This window comes from Hippichthys cyanospilos, chromosome 5 (genome assembly GCF_059441005.1).
Source record: "Hippichthys cyanospilos isolate Australia breed blue-spotted pipefish chromosome 5, RoL_Hcya_1.0, whole genome shotgun sequence".
Taxonomy (NCBI): domain Eukaryota; kingdom Metazoa; phylum Chordata; class Actinopteri; order Syngnathiformes; family Syngnathidae; genus Hippichthys; species Hippichthys cyanospilos.
Window position 1 is genome coordinate 3,174,702 of NC_142373.1, and position 24,870 is coordinate 3,199,571.

At 39.7% G+C, this 24,870-nt stretch overlaps 1 protein-coding gene across 4 annotated transcripts; it reads left to right on the plus strand.

Moving 5' to 3' along the window:
* Positions 1 to 317: 317 nt before the first annotated feature.
* LOC148423182 (uncharacterized) lies at positions 318 to 23,998 on the plus strand. Of its 4 annotated transcripts, XM_088416039.1 has the most exons (25): positions 318 to 396; positions 499 to 611; positions 2,866 to 2,997; positions 3,092 to 3,217; positions 5,033 to 5,162; positions 5,236 to 5,342; positions 5,515 to 5,665; positions 5,758 to 5,799; positions 5,864 to 5,934; positions 8,672 to 8,891; positions 8,961 to 9,086; positions 9,191 to 9,361; positions 12,208 to 12,333; positions 14,063 to 14,127; positions 14,218 to 14,281; positions 14,360 to 14,579; positions 17,574 to 17,678; positions 17,839 to 17,943; positions 19,649 to 19,829; positions 19,888 to 20,023; positions 20,348 to 20,727; positions 21,026 to 21,216; positions 21,281 to 21,453; positions 23,019 to 23,226; positions 23,296 to 23,998. In XM_088416039.1, the coding sequence occupies exons 2-25, from the start codon at positions 510 to 512 to the stop codon at positions 23,480 to 23,482; spliced, it is 3,519 nt and encodes a 1,172-aa protein (XP_088272165.1). In that variant the 5' UTR covers positions 318 to 396; positions 499 to 509; the 3' UTR covers positions 23,483 to 23,998. The 4 variants fall into 4 exon arrangements, with proteins under 4 accessions (XP_088272165.1, XP_088272168.1, XP_088272166.1 ...); XM_088416040.1 differs by lacking the exons at positions 318 to 396; positions 499 to 611 and adding an exon at positions 752 to 814; XM_088416042.1 differs by lacking the exons at positions 318 to 396; positions 23,019 to 23,226; positions 23,296 to 23,998 and having other exon boundaries at positions 434 to 611; positions 21,291 to 21,447.
* The last annotated feature ends 872 nt before the right edge of the window (positions 23,999 to 24,870 follow it).

Here is a 24,870-nt window from a genome sequence, read left to right on the forward strand (position 1 = left end):
AGGTCATGCTCACAGCCTTCTGGGAGTTGAGGATGGTTGAGAAGTTGTGGGGGGTTGAGACAATGGGAGACAGAATGCTGTTAGAGAATGTTGCAGTTGGTAGACGATTAAAAAAAAAAAATATATATATATATATATATATATATATATATATATATATAAACAAAAACAAAAAATTTAAGTGCTTGAGCAATGAAGAAAAAAAAGCCATATTAAAGCCACTGCTATTGTCAGGCTGTGCTTGTGTGTGCGTGCGTGTGTGTGTATTCATCCAAGCTACAGCCGGGGCAACGCTAACACAAAGTATTGAATCATAACATCCTAGCAACAAGCACTATGCACTAACCCAAACTGAGGAAGCAGCAGCTACACATCCATTGATCTCTTCTAAAGAAGGTTTTACACCATTAAGGATATTCTGAGATACATGTTTGGAATTATAACATAATCGAACCTCGAATGTGTGATGTTTGATGAATGCTTCTTTTAATGAGATAGGAATTAACACCATGAAGGATTTGTCTCTGTCGCCGCTGAGTCAAGGGTGTGGTCGTGTCATCACAACAAACGCAGGCGATCATGGCCGCTTGGAGGTCTACTTCACACCGCAGGTGCCCACATGATGCATTTCTTTTCAAATCCTAGTAATAGCAAAATGTAAGCATTGTTTTCCACTTTGCAGCCTATTTTGGTTGAATAATGTGCGCTTTGCGTAAAACCCGTGTTTGGGGTGATGTAGTGCCAGTCTGGGTGTACCTGTGCACATATGGTGTCCACGCTCCTGACTGATAATTTGATTGCAGAAAGTGGGCAGGTATGTCTTATTTTTTATGCCTGTGCAAGTCTATGTCAGCGTGTCTGTGAATTTGGTTGCCTGGCTATTCCCACTGGGCATTCCAGCAGTCACGCCGGCACGACCCCAGCTGTGCAACTGCTATGGTTACAAAATGTAGTCGAGTAGATTTAGTGTAGTGCAGTGGACATATTCTGTGCTCCACAACGTGTACGTGGATGTCATCATATTTCATTCATTGCTATGGCAGCTGCATGTGAAAATCCCTCCTAAGTATAGACAAATCATTTATTTGAACAAATTAGAATCACTATGTGCACAGGTGGGTTCCCCTTGACCTTTTTGGTTCATTTGCCAGTCATCATTGACTGGCAATCTTGTTTGAACTTACAGTATTTGCAAGTACAGTATGTGTAAATACAGTACATTCAAATGTCCATGGTCAAACATTTGCACGTTTGGAAAAATTTCTAAAGAAATTCAAACTTATTTGCAAATACTGTGTGCTCAAAGATATTTGTGGGCTTAATGCTGAAACCATAGCATTATTATTCCCGTAACAATATGGGGTGTTGATGTGCTCACCCCATAGCATGATTGGAAAACATGGTTCTTTGCATTTAGCGTGAAAGTACATTCAAACATTTGCAATTAGAAATTAATCTCAAAAGTACTTGTAAGTATATTAAAAAGTACTTGCAAGTGTATTCAAATGTGTTTGCCGGTCAAAAAAACATTGCCAGTTCCACACCTCTCTAACCTTTTGATTAGTCGAAATGGAAAAAAAAATTCTCACTTGCAATAGGTACTACAATCCATCCATCCATCCATCCATCCATCCATCCATCCATCATCCATCCATCCATCCATCCATCCATCCATCCATCCATCCATCCATCCATCCATCCATCCTTCCATCCATCCATCCATCCATCCATCCATCCATCCATCCATCCATCCATCCATCCATCCATCCATCCTTCCATCCATCCATCCATCCATCCATCCATCCATCCATCCATAGCAGCTTATTGTAGAGAATTATTGTCACATGCATACAGTAGCTTGAAACCACACAGTGAAATTCTTACTCTGTTCACCTCAGCCTCACTGGGATTGCCGGCGTCAGGTGTTAATGGGCAGTAGTCGAGGGACACCTAGAACTGGTTGCCAGCTAGCTACAAATCAACACAAACAAAAAAAACTCTGCAAACATAAAATGTAATCGCAAACCAAAAACACCTTTCAAGAGATATGCGCACGGTTATGTTCGTCAAGATATATGTAAAACAAAACGTCTGTTTCTCAAATACAGTACTGATTGTCTGCAAGGGAAAAAAAAAAACCTAACCACCGAACCACCCCACTTTACCAAGCCGCCTGGCGCAAGTTAATATGGTGCTTAATTTCTATTTGCCCGTTTTGACTGGCTCCTGGAAAGCAATTTGACAGGGCAGCAATTCTATGATAGCAGCAGCAACGTTTGAATCGCTGGCAGCATTAATTTTTAATAAGAGACAAAAAAGAACTTGTCACAAGATTAACCTTTGGCTTGAAGACGAACGTTGTGTACATCCCTTAACGTACTGCTCTAAGACAAACGATGTGTACGTCCAATTGCCCCCTGACGTCCAATCAGCAGTGATTCCACACCCCTTTCCCTCAGCCATACCAACCACTTCCAATAGTGAACATTTATTTTGCTCCTTTTTTCCTACATGCTTTTTTCTTGTTTACCCTTTTTTTCTTGTGCGGTCTTTTTTTCTAGCATGCTTTTTTTGTGCGCGCCTCTATGTTCTTTGGTTGCTTGTTTTTCTTGCATATTCTTTCATTCTTGCGTGAGTTTTTGTGCATGCTCCTTTTTTCCTACATGCTTCTCTCTTGTAAGGTGTTTTTGTTTGCGAGTACCTTTTTTTTCTTCATTTTTTTGTTTGTGTGATTTTCACTTCAGGGCCACCATAACTTAAATACAGGACATTTTGTCATTCTAACGATTTTGATATTGTGGCTTCACATGAGGACTGCATCAATTCACGAAATGGTAATTAAAATATTTAACCCCATCTCTGTAGGACTATCACACCTGGCAATCCTATGATGCAGGACTACGTCTGACCACCAGCGCAAGTCTACTCAGGATCGATGAGTCAACCATCCCCAAGACGTACAGCACTCGCCGGGGACCTCTCCTTCTGTACTCACAAGTATGAGTGAGGCCTTGTCAAAAAAGAAAAAAAAAGTTCCTCAAAGTACTCAAACTTCAATGAGGACAGCACCAAAATGTTCCTGTGTCTGTAGGACATGGTTACATTAGAAGCAGAATGTGGGCCACAGGTGTCAGACAGAAGGAAACAGACCACACAGCAGATAATGCAGGAAGTAGACCACCGGCCCCATGCTCTCTTGTGTCAAAAGAATAAACAGGTAGGTGGGCAGGCAGAAAGTGAGTGTTTATTGCCTTTCACTTCATTACAAACATCTGCACCATAATATTCTAAAACTGAAAGCGACTTATTGTAAGTAGTTCAATGCAAAGGCTAATAATTGGATCCATATTTGAGAAATTAAACATTTACCCAACTAACTTTTAATCATACGTTAAAATTAATGGTATTCATCTATGTTAAGATCCTGAAATCTCGAGTGTCCATGATTGCGTAGTTAAAAGTCCAGAATTGGCATATTTTCCATTCACATACATAGACAAAACTGCCTTTCTAATTTCATTAAGTTTTTCACTGTTCACTTATTCACTTTACAAAAAGTAATTTAAAGGACTATTTTAAATTTTTGAACTCATACCTTCAAACCTAAAAATTTAATTTTTTTTGACAGAGCTTTATTTTTGAGAGCCTCAAGAAAACATAATAATCCAGCAGTTACAGTATTTAATACATTTTACATTCTCATTTAGTACATTAAACATTTACACACATTTATTGTATTTCTCAAAGACCTCGCTTATAAGTCGACCCCCCCTTTTTTACTTTAATTCGGGTGAGTTTTACAAAAACGGGATCATAAGTCTACCCCTGACTTTAGTGGTTACATAGATCATGGCTGTCTAATTATTACATACGGTGTGCGTTATTTACAGTAAATTACATTACTTTTAGATGCATTTCTTCATCATATATCGAATATCATACAGTTGCGGTTGGGGGGGGGGGGGGGGGGGGGTGCGAGGCATTGTGCACATGCCGTAGATGCAAATGCTGGAACTAATGTTGAAACCATGAAATGATTTTGAAAAGAAGTTTCAATGCTTTATTTTTTAATTTTTTTAAACAACTGAATATTCGTTTGTCGAAAAGCCCTTAAAGGCATTATCACTATCTGACATCCCAAATAGTTCCTCCCATTTAACACCCGGATGTGCTTTCCTATCTCCTCATCAATTGTTCAAACATCTTTATTACAGTTCTTCTTCGGACCCACCCAATTTGTCTTAAATGGTCTTCAGAGATGATTTGCTGATCATCTTACTTGGGATGTTCTTTACCCAAGTGACGAATGTTGTAAGATCAGAGCGTGGGAGTTTGCCTTTGACTGTTTCTACCCCCCACCTGCCGACATCCATGCCGGCTTCTTTAAGCACATGTCTAAGGGCTGAAGGAGACAAGTCAAGATCAGAGTGGAGAAAGTTGCCCTTGCTGTTTTTTCCGCTCACCTGCAGACATCCGTGCCGGTTTCTTCAAGCCATCAAGAGACAAGTCATGCCGTCCTTTCCTTTTTATAATGTGTCAAAGTCTGACGAAAAATTATCCACTCAGCCTCGTTATTGACAACAACAAAGTGGCAATTAGGGACACTTGACAAAAGTACATATTTTTTGTGCCAATGCTCTAAAACGGACGCACACTATATCAAATTATAGGTAAATGTAATAATTTTAAGCTCAGTAAATGACATATTACTTATTTCACATTCAGATTAAAGTTATTCAAACACAGATACATGTTAAAGAATTAGTCTGTTTTGAGGTATATAGTTATAAATTGACCCCCCTAATACAGGGTTGAAAATGAAGGGAAAAAAACTTGACTTGTACTCTGAGATATATGCTAACTTTATTGCAGGCTTTATCCCAATATTTATTATATTATGGTATGATTTGCGTGTAGTTCACCTTTTGTCTGGTATCTACTGGGATGGATCGCCCTGAATCTCTACACAGGATAGGCTAAGGGTTAAAGAAAATGTATGGATAAATTTTAAGGGTGCTCATCTTCGACCTAGTTGACCTGGAAGTTAAGCAGTCCTACCTTACCTCCACTCCCTAACAACCAACGTGCAAGCATACGAGAACACCCCAAGTTGCTTGGTGGCCATCAGGAACACAGCTCTCATTTAAGGAGTCGGTCTGAGGGTAAAACACAAAGTGAAGATCTGCTTTAAATCATCCTGATCTGCTTGAACTTTTAAATCGAGCTTATCTGCAGATGAGAAAGTTACACATGGAAGTGAGCAGAGGGTCCGGTTGGATCTGGTCCTTGATCTGCAGTCCTGTATTAACCGCACAACCCTCATAAAACCAGAGGAACATAAGGTGATTCGAGATGCATATGCTGTATTGTATTTGTATCCTGTAATTTGTTCTTCAAGGTTGAAAAGTACATCAAAGCCTAAAAATCAGACTCCAATATAAATGATCGTATATTTTCTCAGATGAATTTTGACTTACTCTACTCAGTCATGTAAGCTAATAGCCTATTTTTCAGGTCAATATGTCACATGCTAAGAGCTCACAGTCCAAGGAGACGATTGACTTGACCCTTGTCCTAAGTCCTAAATATGCAGCTGGAGTTCCCCGAGTATCTGCGACTATAGTCGATCCTCAAACTTCTGTGAGCCAGACCAATGATAGCAGAGGTGAGAATGTTTATTTGTGTATTACCAAAACAAAGAATAATGAAACAAGAATGTGTGAATAATGAAGCTTTCTTGTTGACATATTCCTGCAGAGCCAAAGCCACACGAAGAACAGGGAGCAAATACAAACGCAGGTACTGCCTGTAGAGGAAGTCCGTCAAAGTTCATGTGCGTAATACTGTAATGTTCACCCCACAGACTTGTTTCTTCCCTCACTGAGCGCTGAAGCACCGATCAATCCTGAATCCGACCACCAGAAACCACTTGCTGTAAGTCCATCTTAACACAATACTGTACTTAAATTCTGAAAGGTTCTCTTCTCTATGTATTGTAAAATAAGTGTAAACCAGGGCTGCCTGAGCTGATGTGGCGCCTGAGCCGAGATTATTTAAATACGGTTACAAGTTGAATTTTTAACAGCACATCGTCAAACAAATGAGGCGTGTGACTAGCTTCAAACACATCTGTAATTTCATCGGACAAGCCAAAAGAATTCTAATGCGTGTGTCAAATGTCCATACTTTTTTAATGTGAATCAGCAGCCTACGTTAAGTAGCCTCCACTGGTGTGTGAATGTGCGTGTGAACGGGTTGATGACTGTGAGTCTATGTTAAGCGCTATATGTATAGAAGTCCACTGCATTTACCATTTAAATCCAACACTCTTCAATGTATTATTCTCTGTAGTAATATTTATAAGGTATTACTTTAAAAAGGTGCTTATCAAACAGTGAGGCGGGCCCCCCTGGGCAGGCGTGAGGTGATGTCATGTGAAGTGTAATTGCAATAAAGTGTTCATCAGTTAATTTTTTAGTTTCAAGCACTTTGATGCGCTTTGTTATTTTTTTCAGTTTAAGACTAAACTGTAATGCATAAATGCTGTAAAAAATAATGACAAGTTGTTGAAAGTTAATTTAGGATTAGGGTTGCAAATGTTAAAAAAGATCAAGTGGGGGGAAAAGTTTTTTTCTTTTCTAGGTGGGGCTTTGCGAAATATTGAGAAGCACTGCTTTAAAGGGAAATCTAGGTTAAATGTTCCATGTTTAAGGTATTTTATCCAGTTATTATAAAAAGTTGCGGCTTTCCTATTTGAAAGAAATTCAGTTATCCACAGAAGAATTGATCTGGATTTTATTTGAGGATCATGTTTTTGTCTTTTTTTTTTTTTTAATCGCAATGTTCCGTAGTTTGACAGATAATCAAGACGTTTTAGTCATTGCAATAGTCACTGGCAGTGAGTTGCATGAAGTGTATTAGCATTTGAATTACTTGTTGTACATTGAGAATATTATACACACGTGCACACACATACAGGCACACACACATTATCTGAGATTTGAACTTTAAAATCTGAGAACGTTTACCATGCCAACAAAATGGGCAAAAGGTTTCGTTGGCCTAAACCTCAAAATGTATTTTCCATTAAACTTACAATTAATTCCTTAGGCCAAAGTTTGCTTGTTTTAATGGTGTGTTTGTGTTTTCATTCAGAGCAATCTCAATGTTGTTTAAATATTTGGACTTTTATTTGTTGGGTTGTACATTTATGTAACTACAGTATTTCATGAACTGACGTTCGAGAAGAGTAACTCCAGGTCATTTGTTGGCAACGTCAATGGGACGCGATAGCTAGCTTGTCAGATTAAAAACTCCTTAACAAAGGTGCACATTGTCGACCAGTCTCGTGTTTTCATGAATTTAAATTACAATTTGAACTTTTTGGCTGCTGGGAAATAAAAGTCACGACCTTGAGGAGGTTGTTTTTGTAGAAATCCTGAAATGGATGTCTGCCGAAAATTCATATTTTTGTCAATAATTCAAAACCAATATTGCTGACATAAGAATTTTTTCATGAAAACATCACAATTTATGAAACTGTATTCTTTTTTTTTATATATGAAATAATACATATACAGTGGGCCCCCGGTTTAAGAACCCCCTGTTTTAAGAATTTTTCATCTTACGACGTGGACCGTGGCGGTTTTTTGCCCCCCTCTTACGTACAATTCTTTCGTCTTACGAACCATCCAACATGCCAGTCAGTGTGTCCACACTATTTTTTTTGCTTTGCTGCATCAACAAAAACAACTTTTCTCGCATGTCATGGAAATGCCGATATGCTATTGGTCGATTAAGGTCACAGTCACGGTCTCAGTCACAGAAATGCCGATATCTATTGGTCGATTAAGGTCACAGTCACAGTCTCAGTCACGGAGATGCCGATATGCTATTGGCCGAACGTTCTCATCTAGCCTGATCGCACGAGTTGCTCTGTTTGTTGTGAAGACTTTGCAAACTTTATCTGTTAGTCATGGCTTCTAAAATTGCAAGTAGCAGTAAAGGAAGAAGTAAGAGGATGATGACAATTGTAACAAAGCAGGAGATAATAAAAAAATACGAAGGAGGCGCACGCATTGTTAACCTTGCTAGTGAGTATGGCAGTAACCGCTCGACGATCACTACAATTCTATGAAAGCAAGCAAGTCTTCTAAGGGCAAGACTTTCCTTGCCAGGGGACGGACCTCGGTCAACAACAAAATGGAGAGGCTTCTTCTATTATGGAATAAAGAGAAGGAAATTGCCAGTGATATGTTCTTGTTTAAGAAAAAAAGTAAATAAATTCTGCGGGTTGGTCTATGCTCCCCTCCGCCTCCACCCAGCTCAAGTCACGTCGCCCCAAAGGTAAATGTCATTATTCCTTTGTATATGTTATTTAATTTAACTGTACAGTAGATTATGTTACTCATTTTTAATATGTGTATAAAGTCGTGATGTTTTTACCTAAGGTTTTTGCACGCGTTGCACGCATTCATTAATTAACATAGGTTTGGATTGCCCGTCATACGGACAATTCGAGTTACGAGCCAAGCCGCTGAACGGATTAAGTTCGTAACACGGGGGCCCACTGTATACGTATTATAATATAATATATATGTCATACAGAATAGAATAAATTGTGATTTTAAACGATGACCAAAACATTTTATGTCTGACTTGAATGTTACAGGTGAGACGGGAGTGTTCCATTACCGATGAAGGACAACACAACCAGTGTTTACCTCCTATAGAAAACCACCACGTCACTATAGGGCATGCCATTGGAACACTGACTCAGGAGGCGATCCAAACAAAACCAAAATGGCTCTCGTTTCATCCAAAGGCATATCAGAAGGACTCCCGTCAAAGTTCCGTGTTTCTTCCTCTACTACTTCCTGTCAAAAAATATGGTGAGAAAACGTCACAATGGTGTTTTCACTTGATATGTGTAAAATTGTGCTATCCTTCAACCATTACAGAAGAGATGAAGCGTAAAAAGAAAGCTGGAAAATGTGACAAAATCGGAAAACCATTCTATGGGAACATGTTACAGCATGGGCAGCAGTCCAAGAAAACATCACAGCTTTTGCTGCCCCTAGAGAACGGTGCATCAAAATTGAGCATGATCATATGTGTATATATTTTTTTCTTCAGAGTCTTTTCTGTGTTTAAAATGTCATTGTGCTTTGCTCTCTCCTCCACTCCCAAGATTCTCAACCTCTCCGAGGGGGAGTCTCAGGATGCATTGAAGGATGCAGAGGTCCAGGCAGGCAGAGCTCCTCTGCCTTTTTACAACACCAAATATTGAATCTCCAAGATTCCTGTGACTTCAACAAGAAGAGAAACGTGGTTAGGGGGGTACTCCCATTAGAGCTGAGAGGTACAGATGCCTACGTTAAACGTACAGTAACATACAATATAGCATTGCATAGCAGAATTACTCATACTGCTCTTGTATCAGAGAGGTGCAGGCATACCAACTATTGTGCAATTTTGTTAGGGTTTAAGTCAGATCAGTAAAAGAGTGGAAAACAAATGGTCTTTTTTGGGATTATTTCCTTAAAACTTCAAAGACACGTCTTAACAGAGCAATCTGGTGATTTGTAAGAGAGTGTTAAGGGACAAGTATGAGAGAAGATTCTTATTCACTCAAAAGAGGGAACTCCTACAAGATGAAAGTCAGCAATAAAGAGTAACATCCTCTGTTCAACTTGCATATCAGTCAGCAGCAGAGGTGGGCAATTTACAATTTTTTTTTTGCTTGTCCAACATTTGTCAGGGCTCCTCCCCCTGTCTGTCATCATTGATCTGTCATTTTCTTTAAGCCAGACAATAATGTAATTGTCAGTCCGTCAGTGTATTTTTGCCCCTTTTTTTCTGGTCCATCGTTCGTCAAGCGCTGGTCTACTTCTGTATGCACTCATGACACAATGCACTCATACTAATTATTTTTTCAATTTTTGTACTTTGTTGGATCTTTCACATTTAATTTAAGCTTTGATTGCAGGCCCACATGAAGAATGCTGTTTACTTACCTTTGTGAAAGATTCCTGCACGTTTGGTTATGAGCTGGGATAAACACGCCCACGTTCGTCGCGTCAGTAACACTTCGAAAATTTATTGTTACCAAATTGTCTAATGCAGTTTACAAGTCAATTGTTAAAAATAGAGATCCCTGGATCATTCCCTGGATTCATTTACTAATCAATCCGAAGTGATCTTGGTCCCCTGATATAGCGTTATATTTGTGCCACAATTACGAGCGCGCGAAAAAAAATTGAGCGGAGAAAATCAAACTGAACGAGCAAAAACAGATTTTGAGCGCAAGAAAAAAACTATTGAGGGCGTAATGATAAGAGTTTGAGCGCGCGCCGATGGAGTTTGAACACAGAAAAAGAAATTGCTCGCTCAAAATTCCTTTTTGCTCGCTCGGGATAGCCCTCTCTCGCTCAACATCTTGCTCTCGCTCGCGATACTCCTCCCTCCCTCGCCCAACATCGCGTTTGCGCAACACCGAGCTCTTGCTCGCTCGAGTCGTCCTCTGCGCTCGCTCAGTTCTGCTCACACGTTACGTTTGTGCCACAAAACCAGCCAATCAGAGCTTGTAAAAGCACTTTGATTGACAGCTTGGTATCCAATGAGATTGCTTGTACGTTATCCGTTGATGCACACTCGTTTGCCCTGTGTTCACCTGGAAAGGGCAAACGAGAGTGCGTCAACACGGACTTGGGCTGGAGAATTACTTTTAATATGATTATTATTGCTGTATTGTATCATTTGACAGAAATACCTTGTTAGTTTTTGTACTTTAATAATATAAGCCCACCTCCTCCCGCCCACGTCGATGTGACGCACTCTCAATTGCTTGTTCCGGGTGAACACAACAAGCAATCTCATTGGATACCAAGCTGTCAATCAATGTGCTTTTACAAGCTCTGATTGGCTGGTTTTGTGGCACAAACGTAACGCGTGAGCAGAACTCAACGCGCGCAGAGGACGACTCGAGCGAGCGAGAGCTCGATGTTGAGCAAACGAGATGTTGAGCGAGGGAGGGAGCAGTTTCACGAACGAGAGCTAGATGTTGAGCGCGAGAATGCTATTGCGAGCAAGCAAAAAGGAATTTTGAGCGAGAAACTTCTTTTCAAGAACTTTTTTCTGCGCTCAAAATCTGTTTTCGCTCGCTCAGTTTTATTTTCAACGCTCACATTTTTTTTCCGCACGCTCGTAATTGTGGCAGCATGTTGATTTGTTTTCGGTCCTCTGCTCCCCCCTTTCGAGTGGAGGGTACGAATCTAGCCACCTCAACACTGGAGTTCCCCCACAGTCCCAGACCTGTGCCAATCGACTGATATGTGTGTTCGATGTTGAGAATGAAACAATAGGCTCCGGTGGCGCTCTCCTTCACTTCTAGGTATTATGGCGCATGTTCCTGTTGATGTCACAGCAGATCACAATGCCCAACTGATCTTATCACAAGTCAAGCAAGAAGAAGCAACCAATCTACCGTATATTACACAATGTGTCCAGAGAAAATTAATACAATTCATTATCATATGTTAAACTATAAATCCCTTCAACTTACATTTAAAGTTAACACCATGTCTGTAGTTCTACAGTTACACTGCAATTGAGGCACAATACAGTAATATAAGTGCAACACGAAAACAAAGCCAGCTAAGGGGTTTAACCCTAGGCTTTAATACACCATCATTATTATTAACCCACATCTCAGGGAATGCAGCTGGCACGAGAGTGTGATTAGCAATCTTGTCCACTTGATGGCATTATTATGCTTTACATGATACTGATAAATGTTGGTTCTCATTTATAACTGCTTGACCAACATTTGTTGAATACGGTTTTCAAAACCTTTCATTCATATTTATCTAGATTTAATTTGTGACAAAAAGTGCAAGTAAAATAAAGTCTGGCAGCAAAACGGTTGTCCATCGGCGACGGACTGACGGACAGTCTGTCAGTGATGATGAAGTGCCCACCTATGGACAGCAGAGTAGAATCAGTTACAACAAGAAGTGGGGCAAAAACCATAACATATAATATGCCTGTGTAGAACTCACTTATCTGTCAAGGTCATCTCATTCTAGCTACAGTACATGTACTTGAATGAAAGGGTCTTTGATTAAATAAAACCAGGTTGTCAGTGAGCAACAAAATGTTATGCTAGTACTTATTTTCCATTACACTAATAATGTGGTGTGTTGTCAGATTTGCAGAATGGTCAAGCTGTTGGGTGCCTGATTGTTGGCCCTGATGGGGAAATTATTCAACTGTCACTCAATGACACGTACCAGCACCAACTCTTTGGTGACAACAATGACACAGAGCACCAAAGTGAGCCAATCTTCTTCCTGAAATGACTTCTAAAGCCGGAAATGAGCTTTTTTCACCAAAACTGCTTTTGCTAAAACTTTGACACAATATTAGAGAAATTGTCATTATTTTAAATACCTCTGTTCAAGAATAAACTTGACACGGCGGAAGAAAAAAAAAAAACTGATCTGCCCGAGCCCAAGGAGAGGTTGATCTGGGTATAGCACTCTACATTTTTATGGCGCTGCAAGCATACTTCTTCAAGCGGTATATTTAAAGTTGGCCAGGGAGAAAACAGATCTTAAAAAACATAAATATACGACCTCTGAGTTTGAATGAGTTAATGATTTAAATACATTGAACTCCACCACATACTGTATGTCCATCGGGATAAGAATTTTTTGGATGACTTGTGCTAAAACTTAAACAATACAGAAGAATGTTTGAATGGGTTTAATCTATGAAGAAATGTGAATATTACAAGAGTGGAACGGTTTGAATAGGACAAATATTGTAGAAGATGCAAGGGAAAAACTGAAAAAAGTGGAAATTGTGTGGGTATTTAAATTGCAAAAACATAAATTAATAGGTGAAAGGAAGTGTATGGCAAAGGAAAGAACAATCTTTAATATATAAAGTAGGAACGGTTTGAAAAGGCAAAATCATGTAAAAGATACAAGGGAAAAACTGAAAAAGTGAAACCGTGTGGGTATTCGAATTGCAAAACATAAATTAATAAGTAAAAGGAAGTGAATAGCAATGGAAAGAACAATCTTTAACAGATAAAGTTGGAATAATATACTGTATTAGATACTGGGTAAAAACTGGAAAAGTGGAAATTATGTGGGTATTCAAATGGCAAAAACATTAATTAATAGGTGAAAGGGAGTGTATGCCAGTGGAAAGAACAATCTTTAACATATAAAGTTGGAATCATTTGAATAGACTAAATAATGTAGTATGTAATATGGGATTATGGGAAAATATTACTATATATGAATGATTTTTATTCATATTGGAAAGATGGGGATGATCCCTAAGAAGAATTTAATGAGTTAAATGTTGTGAATGTGAAATGGGAAAGCTCAAAATGTAAAATGTTAAATCTCCCAGTGTAAATGAATATTGAAATATTGAGGTAAAAATATGGAATTATAGGAAAATATTCATATGTATGAATTATTGGAATGATGGGAATGATCCATAAAGTGATATGAATGAGTTGAATGTTGTGAATATGAAATGGGAAAGCTCAAAATGTGAAATTTTAAATCTCCAATTGGGAGTGAATGGGAAGCTCTCCCATTGGAAATGAATTGTGAATTACTAAACGGGTGAAAAATATGGAATTATGGGAAAATATTAGAAATGATAAATTACTAAAATGATGGGAATATCCCTAAGGCGAGATGAATGAGCTAAATATTGAAAATATAAAATGTAAAGGCTGTAAATACGAAATGTAAAATCCCTCAATGTTAAGTCATTGGGATTTTTGGGGGTGGAAAACAGGGAATTGTGGCAAAACGATAAATAATTGGAATGAGAAAAATAGAAGCCGTCGTCGCACAATTATTTGGAATAAAATGACATTGGAATGGTGTGAAACTGATGAACTGGGAATGAGTTGAAACACGTCAAACGGGAAAAATATAAAAGAGGAATAACGTGTAAAGGCTTTTGTCTTCACACAAGAAACAAATAAATGGCAGTGACATTTTCTAAGCCCCCCTTTTTTTTCTCTTCGCAGAGGAAGATGAAGAACTAAAAAGGGTACTGTTTGGAGATGTTCAATATTGTGCACCCATTCAAATGGTGAGTGTTTCCTAAGAATGTGCAAATTTGTGATTCTTTGTTCTTCTGTGAAATCCAAACAATCTTTTGCAACAATTGTTGTTAAACTAGTGCTTAGATCTTGACAGGTCTGCAGAGCCGGATTTAATGCCACATAACAGCCATGTTAATTCAGGTAATCCATTCATATATCCATCATCAATTTAACTGCTTTTTTTCTCTAAAGTATTAAAGTCAGTCCTTCTTGTTTTAGTGGTTACAACAAATGAAAATACAAAGAGAGCAGAACCAGTAGTGGAAACACGGTTGGAAGCCAAACAAGATGTTAAAACTCAAGTTGTAAAATCTTCACTAAGGGCAGGTAGCAATGCTGAGGAGGAGGAGGAGAAGTTTAAACAAATGTCAAAAGCCAATTCCGTTCCAAGTGACCAGTTTGTGAATGACACGATGACTTCGCTGGAATCTAGACTTAGGTATGAATCTTAATTTTTAGAATTAGCTCGTTTAATTCAGTTAAATGGATTGATAATTAGTTACGGCTGTAACTATAGTTCTGTGAGCTCTGTGAGCTTCTGCCAGAGGCTTTGGCATAAAGCATGGAATAAACCTTTTGTGAAAACACAGGTCAAGAATTCATACCAAGAAGAGACTTTGGTGACCTCGATTGAGGGTGGAATTCTTTTTGGCTCTTGAGGTCACTAAGAAACTGACATCTTTTCAGCTAAGATTTTTGGACGAAACATACAGTAATTCTAAATCGGTGAGATAGGAAGATGCTTGGCCATAACATATTTTACAAGTGATCAACAAAATCTTGAAACCTCAGGTGCATTTGAAGCCAATACACATTGGTTAGAATGTGGGTAATGTGATCAAACTTCCTCATTCTCGTTTGGGGTCTTGTTGCACCATTTAGTGCTGACTGCAAACTTTTGAAGTTAGACATGGGAGGACGAGAAAATAAAATGTTACAGTACACAAGCCGGACAAGACAAATGCATAAATTTATGTTTCTGTATCCCTAGGGGCAGTTCTCGTAATGTCCCCAATGTGCACTTGAAAGGAGAGAGTTGAGTCCGATAACACGCTGAGGTTTTTTTTTTTTTTTTTTGCTGAATCACTTCGGGTAACATTTATCAACATTCAGACTGGTGTTCCTCAAAAGGTGCTGAAAATGAGTGGTGCTAATAATCAACCTCTCAAACCAAAAAGTCACAAGACATCCATTGTTTGTTCCCTCAAGACAAGCCTCCATGTTAGAGCAATTATATGGCTCAGTTATTTGTAAATGCATAAATTTGGGTATCATCAGTGTAGCAATGAAAACTAATACGATATTGAGATATCATATCACCAAGTAGATACTAAATTATAGAGGACCAAGTTCTCATCCTTGCAGAACAGCACATGTGACATTATACAACTCAGAGGCTAAATTGCCACAGGTAAGATCTGAACCTAGGAAGTGCTGAGTCTGAAATACCAAAACATATTTAAAGGAGATTCTCCGAATCAGAGTTAGATTGCTAAGTAGTGGTTGAATAATAGCTGTCTTAAAAGCTTCTGATACCGTCACAGTGGACAGTGATATCTTCATAATATTCAAGACAGAGGGTCCTAAAATCGGAAACTATTTTTTAACAATTTTGCCAAGAAGCGGGTTGAGCATGCAGGTTGTCTGTTTTGATGCACTGATATGTGTAAGGCTTTCCAAAGATACTAAATCAAAATGGAAGAGGGTTATCAGGGATTTATTTGTTTGACTGTCCCTATTAATTTCAGTAATCACAGTATTCCAGTGGGTTTTAGGCAAGGTGTTCTTTATATAATTAAATGTGATGTGAACACAGGTTTTTGCATATTGTTAAAAATTTACAGTAAATATATATATATATATATATATATATATATATATATATATATATATATATATATATATATATATACTTTGAAATGCATTAATTCATCCCCAGGGTTACTCGTAACCCCCAATTGAGAACCGCTGGTATATGGGACAGGTGTGAATCATACTTTCTACCCTAAACATTAAAAAAAGTGCAATAATTTTCTTTACATTTTTATTTGAATTTGCTATTTAAAATTCACCTTCAATGTGTTGTGCCCAGGCCAAAACAATACAAGTAAGATAAGTGAGATAATGTCGTCTTTGTCCCAAGGAAGTACAGTACAGTGGGCCCCCGTGTAACGAACTTAATCCGTTCAGCGGCTAGGCTCGTAACTCGAATTGGCCATATGATGGGCAATCCAAACCTATGTTAATTAGTGAATGTGTGCAACACATGCAAAAACCTTAGGTAAAAACATCACGACTTTATACACATATTAAAAATTAGTAACATAATCTACTGTACAGTTAAATTAAATAACATAAATATGCAAAGGAAAAATTACATTTACCTTTGGGGCGACGTGACTTGAGCTGGTGGTGGGTGGAGGCGGAGGGGAGCAGAGATGAACCCGCAGAATTTGTATTATTTTTTTTCTTAAACGAGAACTTTTCTTAAACGAGAACATATCACCGGCGATTTCCTTCTCTTTAATCCGTCATAGAAGAAGCCTCTCCATTTTGTTGTTGACCGAGGCCCGTTCCCTGGCAAGGAAAGTCATGCCCTTAGAAGACTTGCATGCTTTAATAGCTTCCTTGTTCTTGAGAATTGTACCGATTGCCGAGTGGTTACGGCCATACTCACTTGCAAGGTTAACTATGCGTGCGCCTCCTTCGTATTTTTTTATTATCTCCTGCTTCATTTCTATTGTCATCATCCTCTTACTTCTTCCTTTACCGCCACTTGCAATTTTAAAAGCCATGTCTAACAGATAAAGTTTGCAAAGTCTTCACAACACACCAACCAGCTCGTGCCATCAAACTAGATGAGGGTGTTCGGCCAATAGCATATTGGCATTTCTGTGATTGACGTGACGCCGGCCAATAACATATCCGCATCTCCTTGACTGAGACCGTGACTGTGACCTTAATCGACCAATAGCATATTGGCATCTCCGTGACTGAGACCGTGACTGTGACCTTAATCGACCAATAGCATATCGGCATTTCCGTGACATGCGAGAAAAGTTGTTTTTGTTGATGCAGCAAAGCGAAAAAAATAGTGCGGACACACTGACCGGCATGTTGGATGGTTCGTAAGACGAAAGGTTTGTGCGGAAGAGGGGGACAAAAAAACGCTGAGGTCCACGTTGTAAGACGAAAAATATGTAAAACGGGGTTCGTAAACCGGGGGCCCATTGTTATGTTGAAAAAAGTTGTGGAATTTATTTAAGACAAAATTTGTGGTTTTGGAGAATTTATGGGCGGTCAGCAATAACTACTAAATTGTTGCTTTTCACTGTAAATACTGTAATACTATGAATTTGCTCAATATTAGGGACCCCACTGTATGTATTGAGCTTCTAAAGAAATTTAAATATTTGTAACTTTGCCTTGACAGTACCACCTCCATCCAGCAAGGTATTGACACCAGAAAAACACCAAGAGAGGAAGCAGTGAGACTAAAGACGGACATAGAGAAAGACACTGTAGAGGAAGCTGCGAGGTGAGACAAAAGCACAGATGGCACTTTCAATGACCATTTCTATTTTCATTTATTTCACTGGAGCTCACTTTTGAACTGGCCATTGTAGATAAGTCAAGCCATCCCTTTTTTTTAATCACTTTCTAAAGAAATGTAAATATTTGTAACTTTGCCTTGACAGTACCACCTCCCTCCAACAAGGTATTGACACCAGAAAAACACCAAAAGAGGAAGCAGTGAGACTAAAGACGGACATAGAGAAAGACACTGTCGAGGAAGCTGCGAGGTGAGACAAAACACACTTTCAATGACCATTTCTATTTTCATTTATTTCACAGGAGCTCACGTTTGAACTGGCCGTCGTAGATAAGTCAAGCCATCCCTTGTTTTTTTTTTTAAATCACTTACCCCTGGTTGTGCGAACTTGACTGCAACTTAAGTAAGGATCATTCAGTGCTCAAGATATGGTCTAGTCCACGTTTGGTAAAAATCAAAATTAAATGCATTCATCCATTCTTTGCTATTATGACTTTTACTCATTGTTTATGAAGCTGACCCTTATGCCTTTGAGCATTATGTACTTTATATGGCATAATCTGGACAGACGCGTTCAGATTTGCCTTCAAATGGTACTGTCTAGAGTTTTACCTCCATTAAGAAAAAAAAAAGCAATTTAACGATAACCCTGCCAACATACAGCCTAAAGTGAAGGATCTACCATGTATCTACCATGATGTGCACAATTAGATGCACAAGTGTAGTTGGAAATCACAGGCACTTAACATTAGTGGAGCTAACAAGGTTTTGAAAATTTCTTACAAGTCACAGTCATGGTTTCATGTTAACAAAGTGCAACTCAAGCTAAATGAAAAGCGAGACTCATTTAGGAGGCACAATTGACAAACTATGGTAACGTAGGCAGATCTAAATGATACTGGATATCGATTATATGATGAAAAAAGTTCAGTATGTATCACAGTACTTCCTTGAAACTGAAAAGGGCCTGTTTTGTGGAAAATTATACAACAGATTTTTTTTTTTCTCACTAGAACCATGAACTGTTTTAAAGTGCACAGAAAGCTAATTTGATGTTCCCTTCAATAGATAATGATTCTTACTGTTTTTTTTCTTAAACCTGAATTCCATAGACCACTGGGGTCTTTTGAAAGGCATTCATTACGTCCAAACAAAAGAGGCACTGAGTGGTTCGAAAAGGCCTCTGCCTATTTGCACCATTGGTGTAGATTTTAAATTATGAACAGTACTTGTTCATACCGAGGAGTTCTTATGTGAACCCTATACGGTACATTGCATTAAAAAATGTACCTTGGAGAAGGAGAACAAAAATAGTACCCGTTTTTGTCTTTAACCTTGACAAATTGCCAGCCAATCATAGTGCTGGTTGTCTGTCCTGATAAACGTTTCCATCTGATGGGCCCTCCCTTGTGAATTGGCGCCTGTACATACGAATCTCTTCTGTTTTGATTTGTAGTCGCACATTGTTGCTCTGATTGGGGCGGCATGGCTCGGGGCAGCATGGCTTGGTGGTAGAGTGGTCGTCTCCCAGCCGAGAGGCTGCAAGTTCGATCCCCTGACCATCGCGACCATGTCGAAGTATCCTTGAGCAAGGCGCTGAACCCCTAGTTGCTCCTGATGCCTCGTCATCAGTTGGTACACTTTGAGTACCGGAGGTAGAAAAGCGCTATATAAGTGAAACTCCATTTACCATTTACCATCGATACGAATTATTAATCACGCATACTTCTTTTTGAAAATGATCATGCCTCATACTTTCCTGTTTTTCAATCCAAAAGTTCAGTGAACATTTAAAAAAAATAGCCACAATATACCCTGTCCCCACATTCTGCCCTAATCCTCATCTGTCCCTCGTTGCAAAAAACTTGGACGTCCCCTTAAAATGTTAAAATGTTTACAACAATTCATTTTGAACGATGACTCTACATTTATATTAATGATGTATGTTCATGAAGGGGGAAGGATATGAAAACTGTGAAGTCACAAGAAGAAGGAAAGATGCAATCCAGAAAGAACTCAGCTGGAGATGATAGAAAGAAAGAGAGTGATACCAGCCTGACCAAAAGCCACATAGATGACAAGCAGTCTGAGAAAAATGCAGCAGAAATACAACAACATTCTGCACTAACACCTGTGGTGAGAACTCGTATGATTTGTTATCAGTTTTTTTTTCTCTTGCTCACCCGCATGATAGTTTCAGAAAAACAAGGGAGGTATCAAAGGAAGAAAGAACGGTGAGAAGACAATAAAGGAAGCAACAAAACAGGAGAAAAGAAAGAAGGATGAATCAAACAGAAGAATGCGACGAGCAAAGCTAAACCACAAATATGGTAACAACCTAGTAATACAAAAGTATTTGGGATCAAGGAAAATGTGTGGTCAAACTGTGCATGTGAATGGACCCAAAACATCTACCTGTGAAACTACAGTACAACTCTTGTAGTAGGAACTTCCCTAAACGATTCCCGCAAAGTTGGACACATAGACATATAAATGTTTATAGAATCATTCAACTCTAATCCAACACGTGAATAATTTATTAAGAGTTGTGTCCCAATTGGTTTGCCTATGATTCCCTGGGTAAGCCTTAAGTACGTGTGAAAAGAATGGTTTAAAATATTAAAAATAATTATGCTTTTCTTTCTCATTTGCAGATGCTCTTAATTTTCCCCCACATAAACAAATGGATGATGGTCTGGAGAAAACTGAGGTGTCAGATGAACAGAAAGCACGCGAAGACGTCAACCTTGATTCCCCCAGACGTTTTAATGAAAAAATAAAAGCTGACACGAGCATAAAAGAAGATGATGAGTGTTTTTTCACTGACGATAAACACAGTGTTCATTCAGTCAGTTTTCGGATGTCTCCTTCTGTGTTCATGGGCCTCAATGCGAAAAGCTCATTGAGGTCTTCCTGTGAGAGTGTATCGACCGACAAGAGTGTCCTCACATCCGCTCAAGGTCAACTGCTGTCGTCATGCACCCCCATCATAGTAACCGAGGAGAAGCTGATGTTAAAACTGGTGAAGTCTGAGGTTGGTCATCAGCACTATAAAGGCCTTGTATAAGTTGTGAAATAGATGCTGAGGAGTCAACTTTTGTGATCATAAAAATGTGTTCAGGTAATGTAAGAGTTCATTGACCTGGAATAACTTTCACTTCACAATTCTGCATCATCAAGAGTTAATAGCTGGAATTTCTCAATCTCCGAAATGTGTTTGTGAATTTCAAAGGTGTTTCCAGACTATTCATTGCCATGAATTTTTTTTTTTTTTTTTTTTTTTTATGGCTGAAGGGACGTTAAAAAGAGGTTGACTAACGCTTGGGTTTTAGAACTCCAGAGGCAATGAGGAGCCTCGTCGCCTGGCCGAACAAGTTGAGATACGAAGGCAAGAAGTGGAAAGGACAAGGAGGGAACAAGAGGAGGAAGAAAGGATACAGGTGCAGGAGGAGAGGAAGAGGATGAAGGATAACATGAGAAATGAGCTGGAGGAGGAACGGAGGAGGAGAGTTGAACATCTCAGGTAAGAAACATCTTAAGCCTGTCCTGCAAAGCTTTCTGTGGTCGCTTTGGTTCACCAACCATAGAATGAGGAAGCTCGCAGAGGAGGAGGTGAGGAGGAAGCGTGAAGAAGAGGAGCAGGAGCGAGCCGGACGTGAGCAAGCGGAGCGAGAGAGGGCAAGGAGGCGACAAGAGGAGCGAAGACGACAAATGGAGCAACTTCAGAAGATGAGGGTGGAGGAGGCAAGGAGGAGGAAAGGTGATGTAAATAATAGTTGTGATATCATTTGCTATGCCTTTTCTATGTTCATGCATTTTTCACCTTGGCCATTATGGTCATATCATTTTTATATATTTATTAATGTTATGGGGTCTTGTTGTGACTGGTTCCTCAATTTGTCAGGTGCTAGGGTCCTTTACTTATGTAAAATATTAAGCTCCCTGTTAGCTGATGTATGTTGTCCGACTGTCAGTATCCGAGATTCTAATCTTCTGTGGTTACATTAGATTTTTGTGTATAAAGACTTTCACCTTTTCCGCTCGCATGTTCTGCCTGCCCCTCCATGGGACGTCACCTTACCCTGCCCGAAGGGTTTGCGTGTCCCAATGATCCTAGGAGCTAAGTTGTCTGGGGCTTTATGCCTTTGGCAAACAGGTCCGAGGTACTGTAAGGGACCGGTCTAAGCACAACCCATAAACCCTTAATGAAGAATAGAAATATTGCATCTAGTTTTCCCTTGCCTCGATGCGAGTAACCGGGGGCACCCCTCTGGAGCCAGGCCTGGAGGTGGGGCTTGGTACAGGGGTACCAACGATGTCAGAGTTTGTTCCGCATAGCTGGCAATAAATCAGTTTTGTTTCCAGTGATGGTTGGAATCCACTAGGGCTGCCCTTTGTCACTGATTCTGTTCATTATTATTATGGACAGACTTTCTAAGTGCAGCTGAGGCATGAAGGGGTCTAATTTGGGGGTCGCAGCAATGCATCTATGCTATTTGCAGATGATGTGGTATGGTTGGTTTCTTCAGGCCGTGACCTCCAAATCTTCCTGGAGTAGTTTGCAGCAGAGTGTGAAGCAGTTGGGATGAATATCAGCACCTCCAAATCCGAGACCATGATCCTCATTTTGAAAAGGGTGGACTGCACTCTCCGGGTCAGGGATGAGTTTCTACCTCAAGTGGAGGAAGTATCAAGTATCTTGGGGTCATGTCGAGGCAGGGAAGGATGGGGCGGGAGATCGACAGGCGGTCGGTGCAGTGTCCGCTTTGATGCAGACTCTGCCTGTCTATTGTAGTGAAGAAGGAGGTGAGCCCAAATGCGAGGCTCTTAATTTACTGGTCAATCTACTTTCCTGCCCTCTCCTATGGTCACGACCTGTGGGTGGTGATCGAAAGAACAAGATCAAAGATACAAGCTCGGTCATCCGGGAGGGACTCTGAGTAGAGCTGTTGCACCTCCACGTTGAAAGGAGCAAGCTGAAGTGGCTCGGGTATCTAGTCAGGATGCCTCCTGGACACCTCCTTGGTGAGACATGTCCAACCAGAAGGAGACCCCAGGGATGACCCAGGACACACGGGAAAGACTGTGTCTCAGCTGACCTGGGAACATCTGGAGATTGTCCCTGAAGAGCTGGACGAAGTGGCCGGGAAGAGGGAAGTCTGGGCTTGTCCCCACAACTTGACTCAGGATATGGTGGTAGATAATGAACGAATGGATGGATAGATGGTGTTCTGCTTGCTTCCGGGTCCAAATCCCGCTTCTCATGTGACAACACCACCACCATTAATGCTACCAATAATAAATATTATTTTTATTTTATTGTAGAGGAATTGGAGCATCTGCACCTGGAGCAACAGAGGAGGCAGGAGGAGCTCTTGCAGAAAATGAATGACAGTGAAAGAGATAAGTACCTTACTATGAAACAGCAGGAAAAGGAGGAGAGGAGGACCAAAGATGAAGAGTATCAGGGGGAAGAAGAACAGGCTTTGACGGGCAATGAAGAGTCCAGGAAGCAGGGAGATCTACTCTCCACGTAAATGCACTTCAGTGTTTTCTAGTATGGTTAATATCAAGTCTTGCTTATACTTTCTTCTCCATGCAGGCAGATGATGCTGTTGCAGCAACAGATGGCATTCAAAAGCAGTCTATTGCTCGAGGCTGAAGGGATGGGGCAAATGCAGGGTATCTCAAGGCCCTGGGTCTACTCCTATTTTACTTTTTTTACAGCTTTTGGACCTGAAGATCCTGAGATCAACCTGAGATCATACGGTCTTAAAGCTAATAAGTAACCCAAATTTGATATAACAGCTAACCCAGGTGCTAGGTCCGAAAACTTAATTGCGTCAAGGAAATGAACCAGCACATTGGGTCAAGATTTTGATCCAACAAAAGTGGTTAAAATGACCCATAACAATGAGTTGAAATGAACAGTTTTGAGAACATCGTTCCCTGTCAGCATGTCATGTGCTTAATATACTTGCACAGTTTTTAAACTGAATGCCTTTTCTGTGTAACCCACCCATTATCCATGGGAGGCCAGTTCGTCCTGATTGAATTTTGATCCCTGTTGATGTCTAAAGTGTCCAAGATCAGCGGTTTCACCCACTGAACCATCCACCCGCCACTAATGTTTCCTAATCATGAAAAAGTAAGACACTATTGTGTCAGTTTTACAAAAAGAAAAAGTGAAATGGTTGTGCAACAGGATACTGATTTGGTAGGTAAATTCTATGCTTGTGACACTGGGACTGGTATTTAGGTGTTTTACATATTTTCTAATCAAAAATAAAATAATTTTTGCAGCATTTAGTTCCTCTTTTTACTGAGGACCTCTTCAGTTTTAGAGAAGACCCTTTCGCATAGCACCGAAGCTGCAGGCATATGCAAATATGCACACACGCACACAAGACATACTTTCACCTTGCACCAAGTTGCAGGCATATGCAAATATGCACACACACTCCTATACACACACACACGCAATTGTACTGCTACACTTGTGGACAGAATATAACAAAGAGTTGCATTTCCTAGCTCCTAACCTTAACTATCAGAAATGATGATTATACTGTTGTAATATACTGAATTTTAACAGTTGTCCAATAGGGATGACTTTTGCAACCCACAACTGATTGTCCCAAGCCAAATGATAAGTAAAAGGGTGACTGTTTTTTTTTTTAAGGCTACATAACTCCCCATGTGTTTATTCATAGTTGTGATGATGTTAGTTCGAATCTACAATGTTGTGGCAAGACGATGAAACTACACGTTGCTGTTCTAGTCTCTTCACTTGCCGTCACAAAACTGTACAACATTGTGCAAATCATCAAATACAAAAAGCCACAAGGATATAAAGCACCAAAGCTTCAGTCCAAATTGTCTACTGGGTGAGAGACATGGTCCTAGTGCCCGCCCAATGTAAATACAGTACTGTACAGTACTGTATTCCTAAATAAAACGTATTGAATGAGGTGTGTCCAAACTTGTTGCTGCACTGTAGACGTACAATACAGCAACACAGACTTGAAATGATTAACCTAATCGTTTAACATTGACACACAACAAGCGTGAGACGGATTACTATCAAATTGAAAGGCAAAGGCACAAAGTTTGAAGATGACGTCAAGGAGAAGCAAAACCTTGCTGATTGTGCCTCGCCGAATGCGTATTCAAGGAC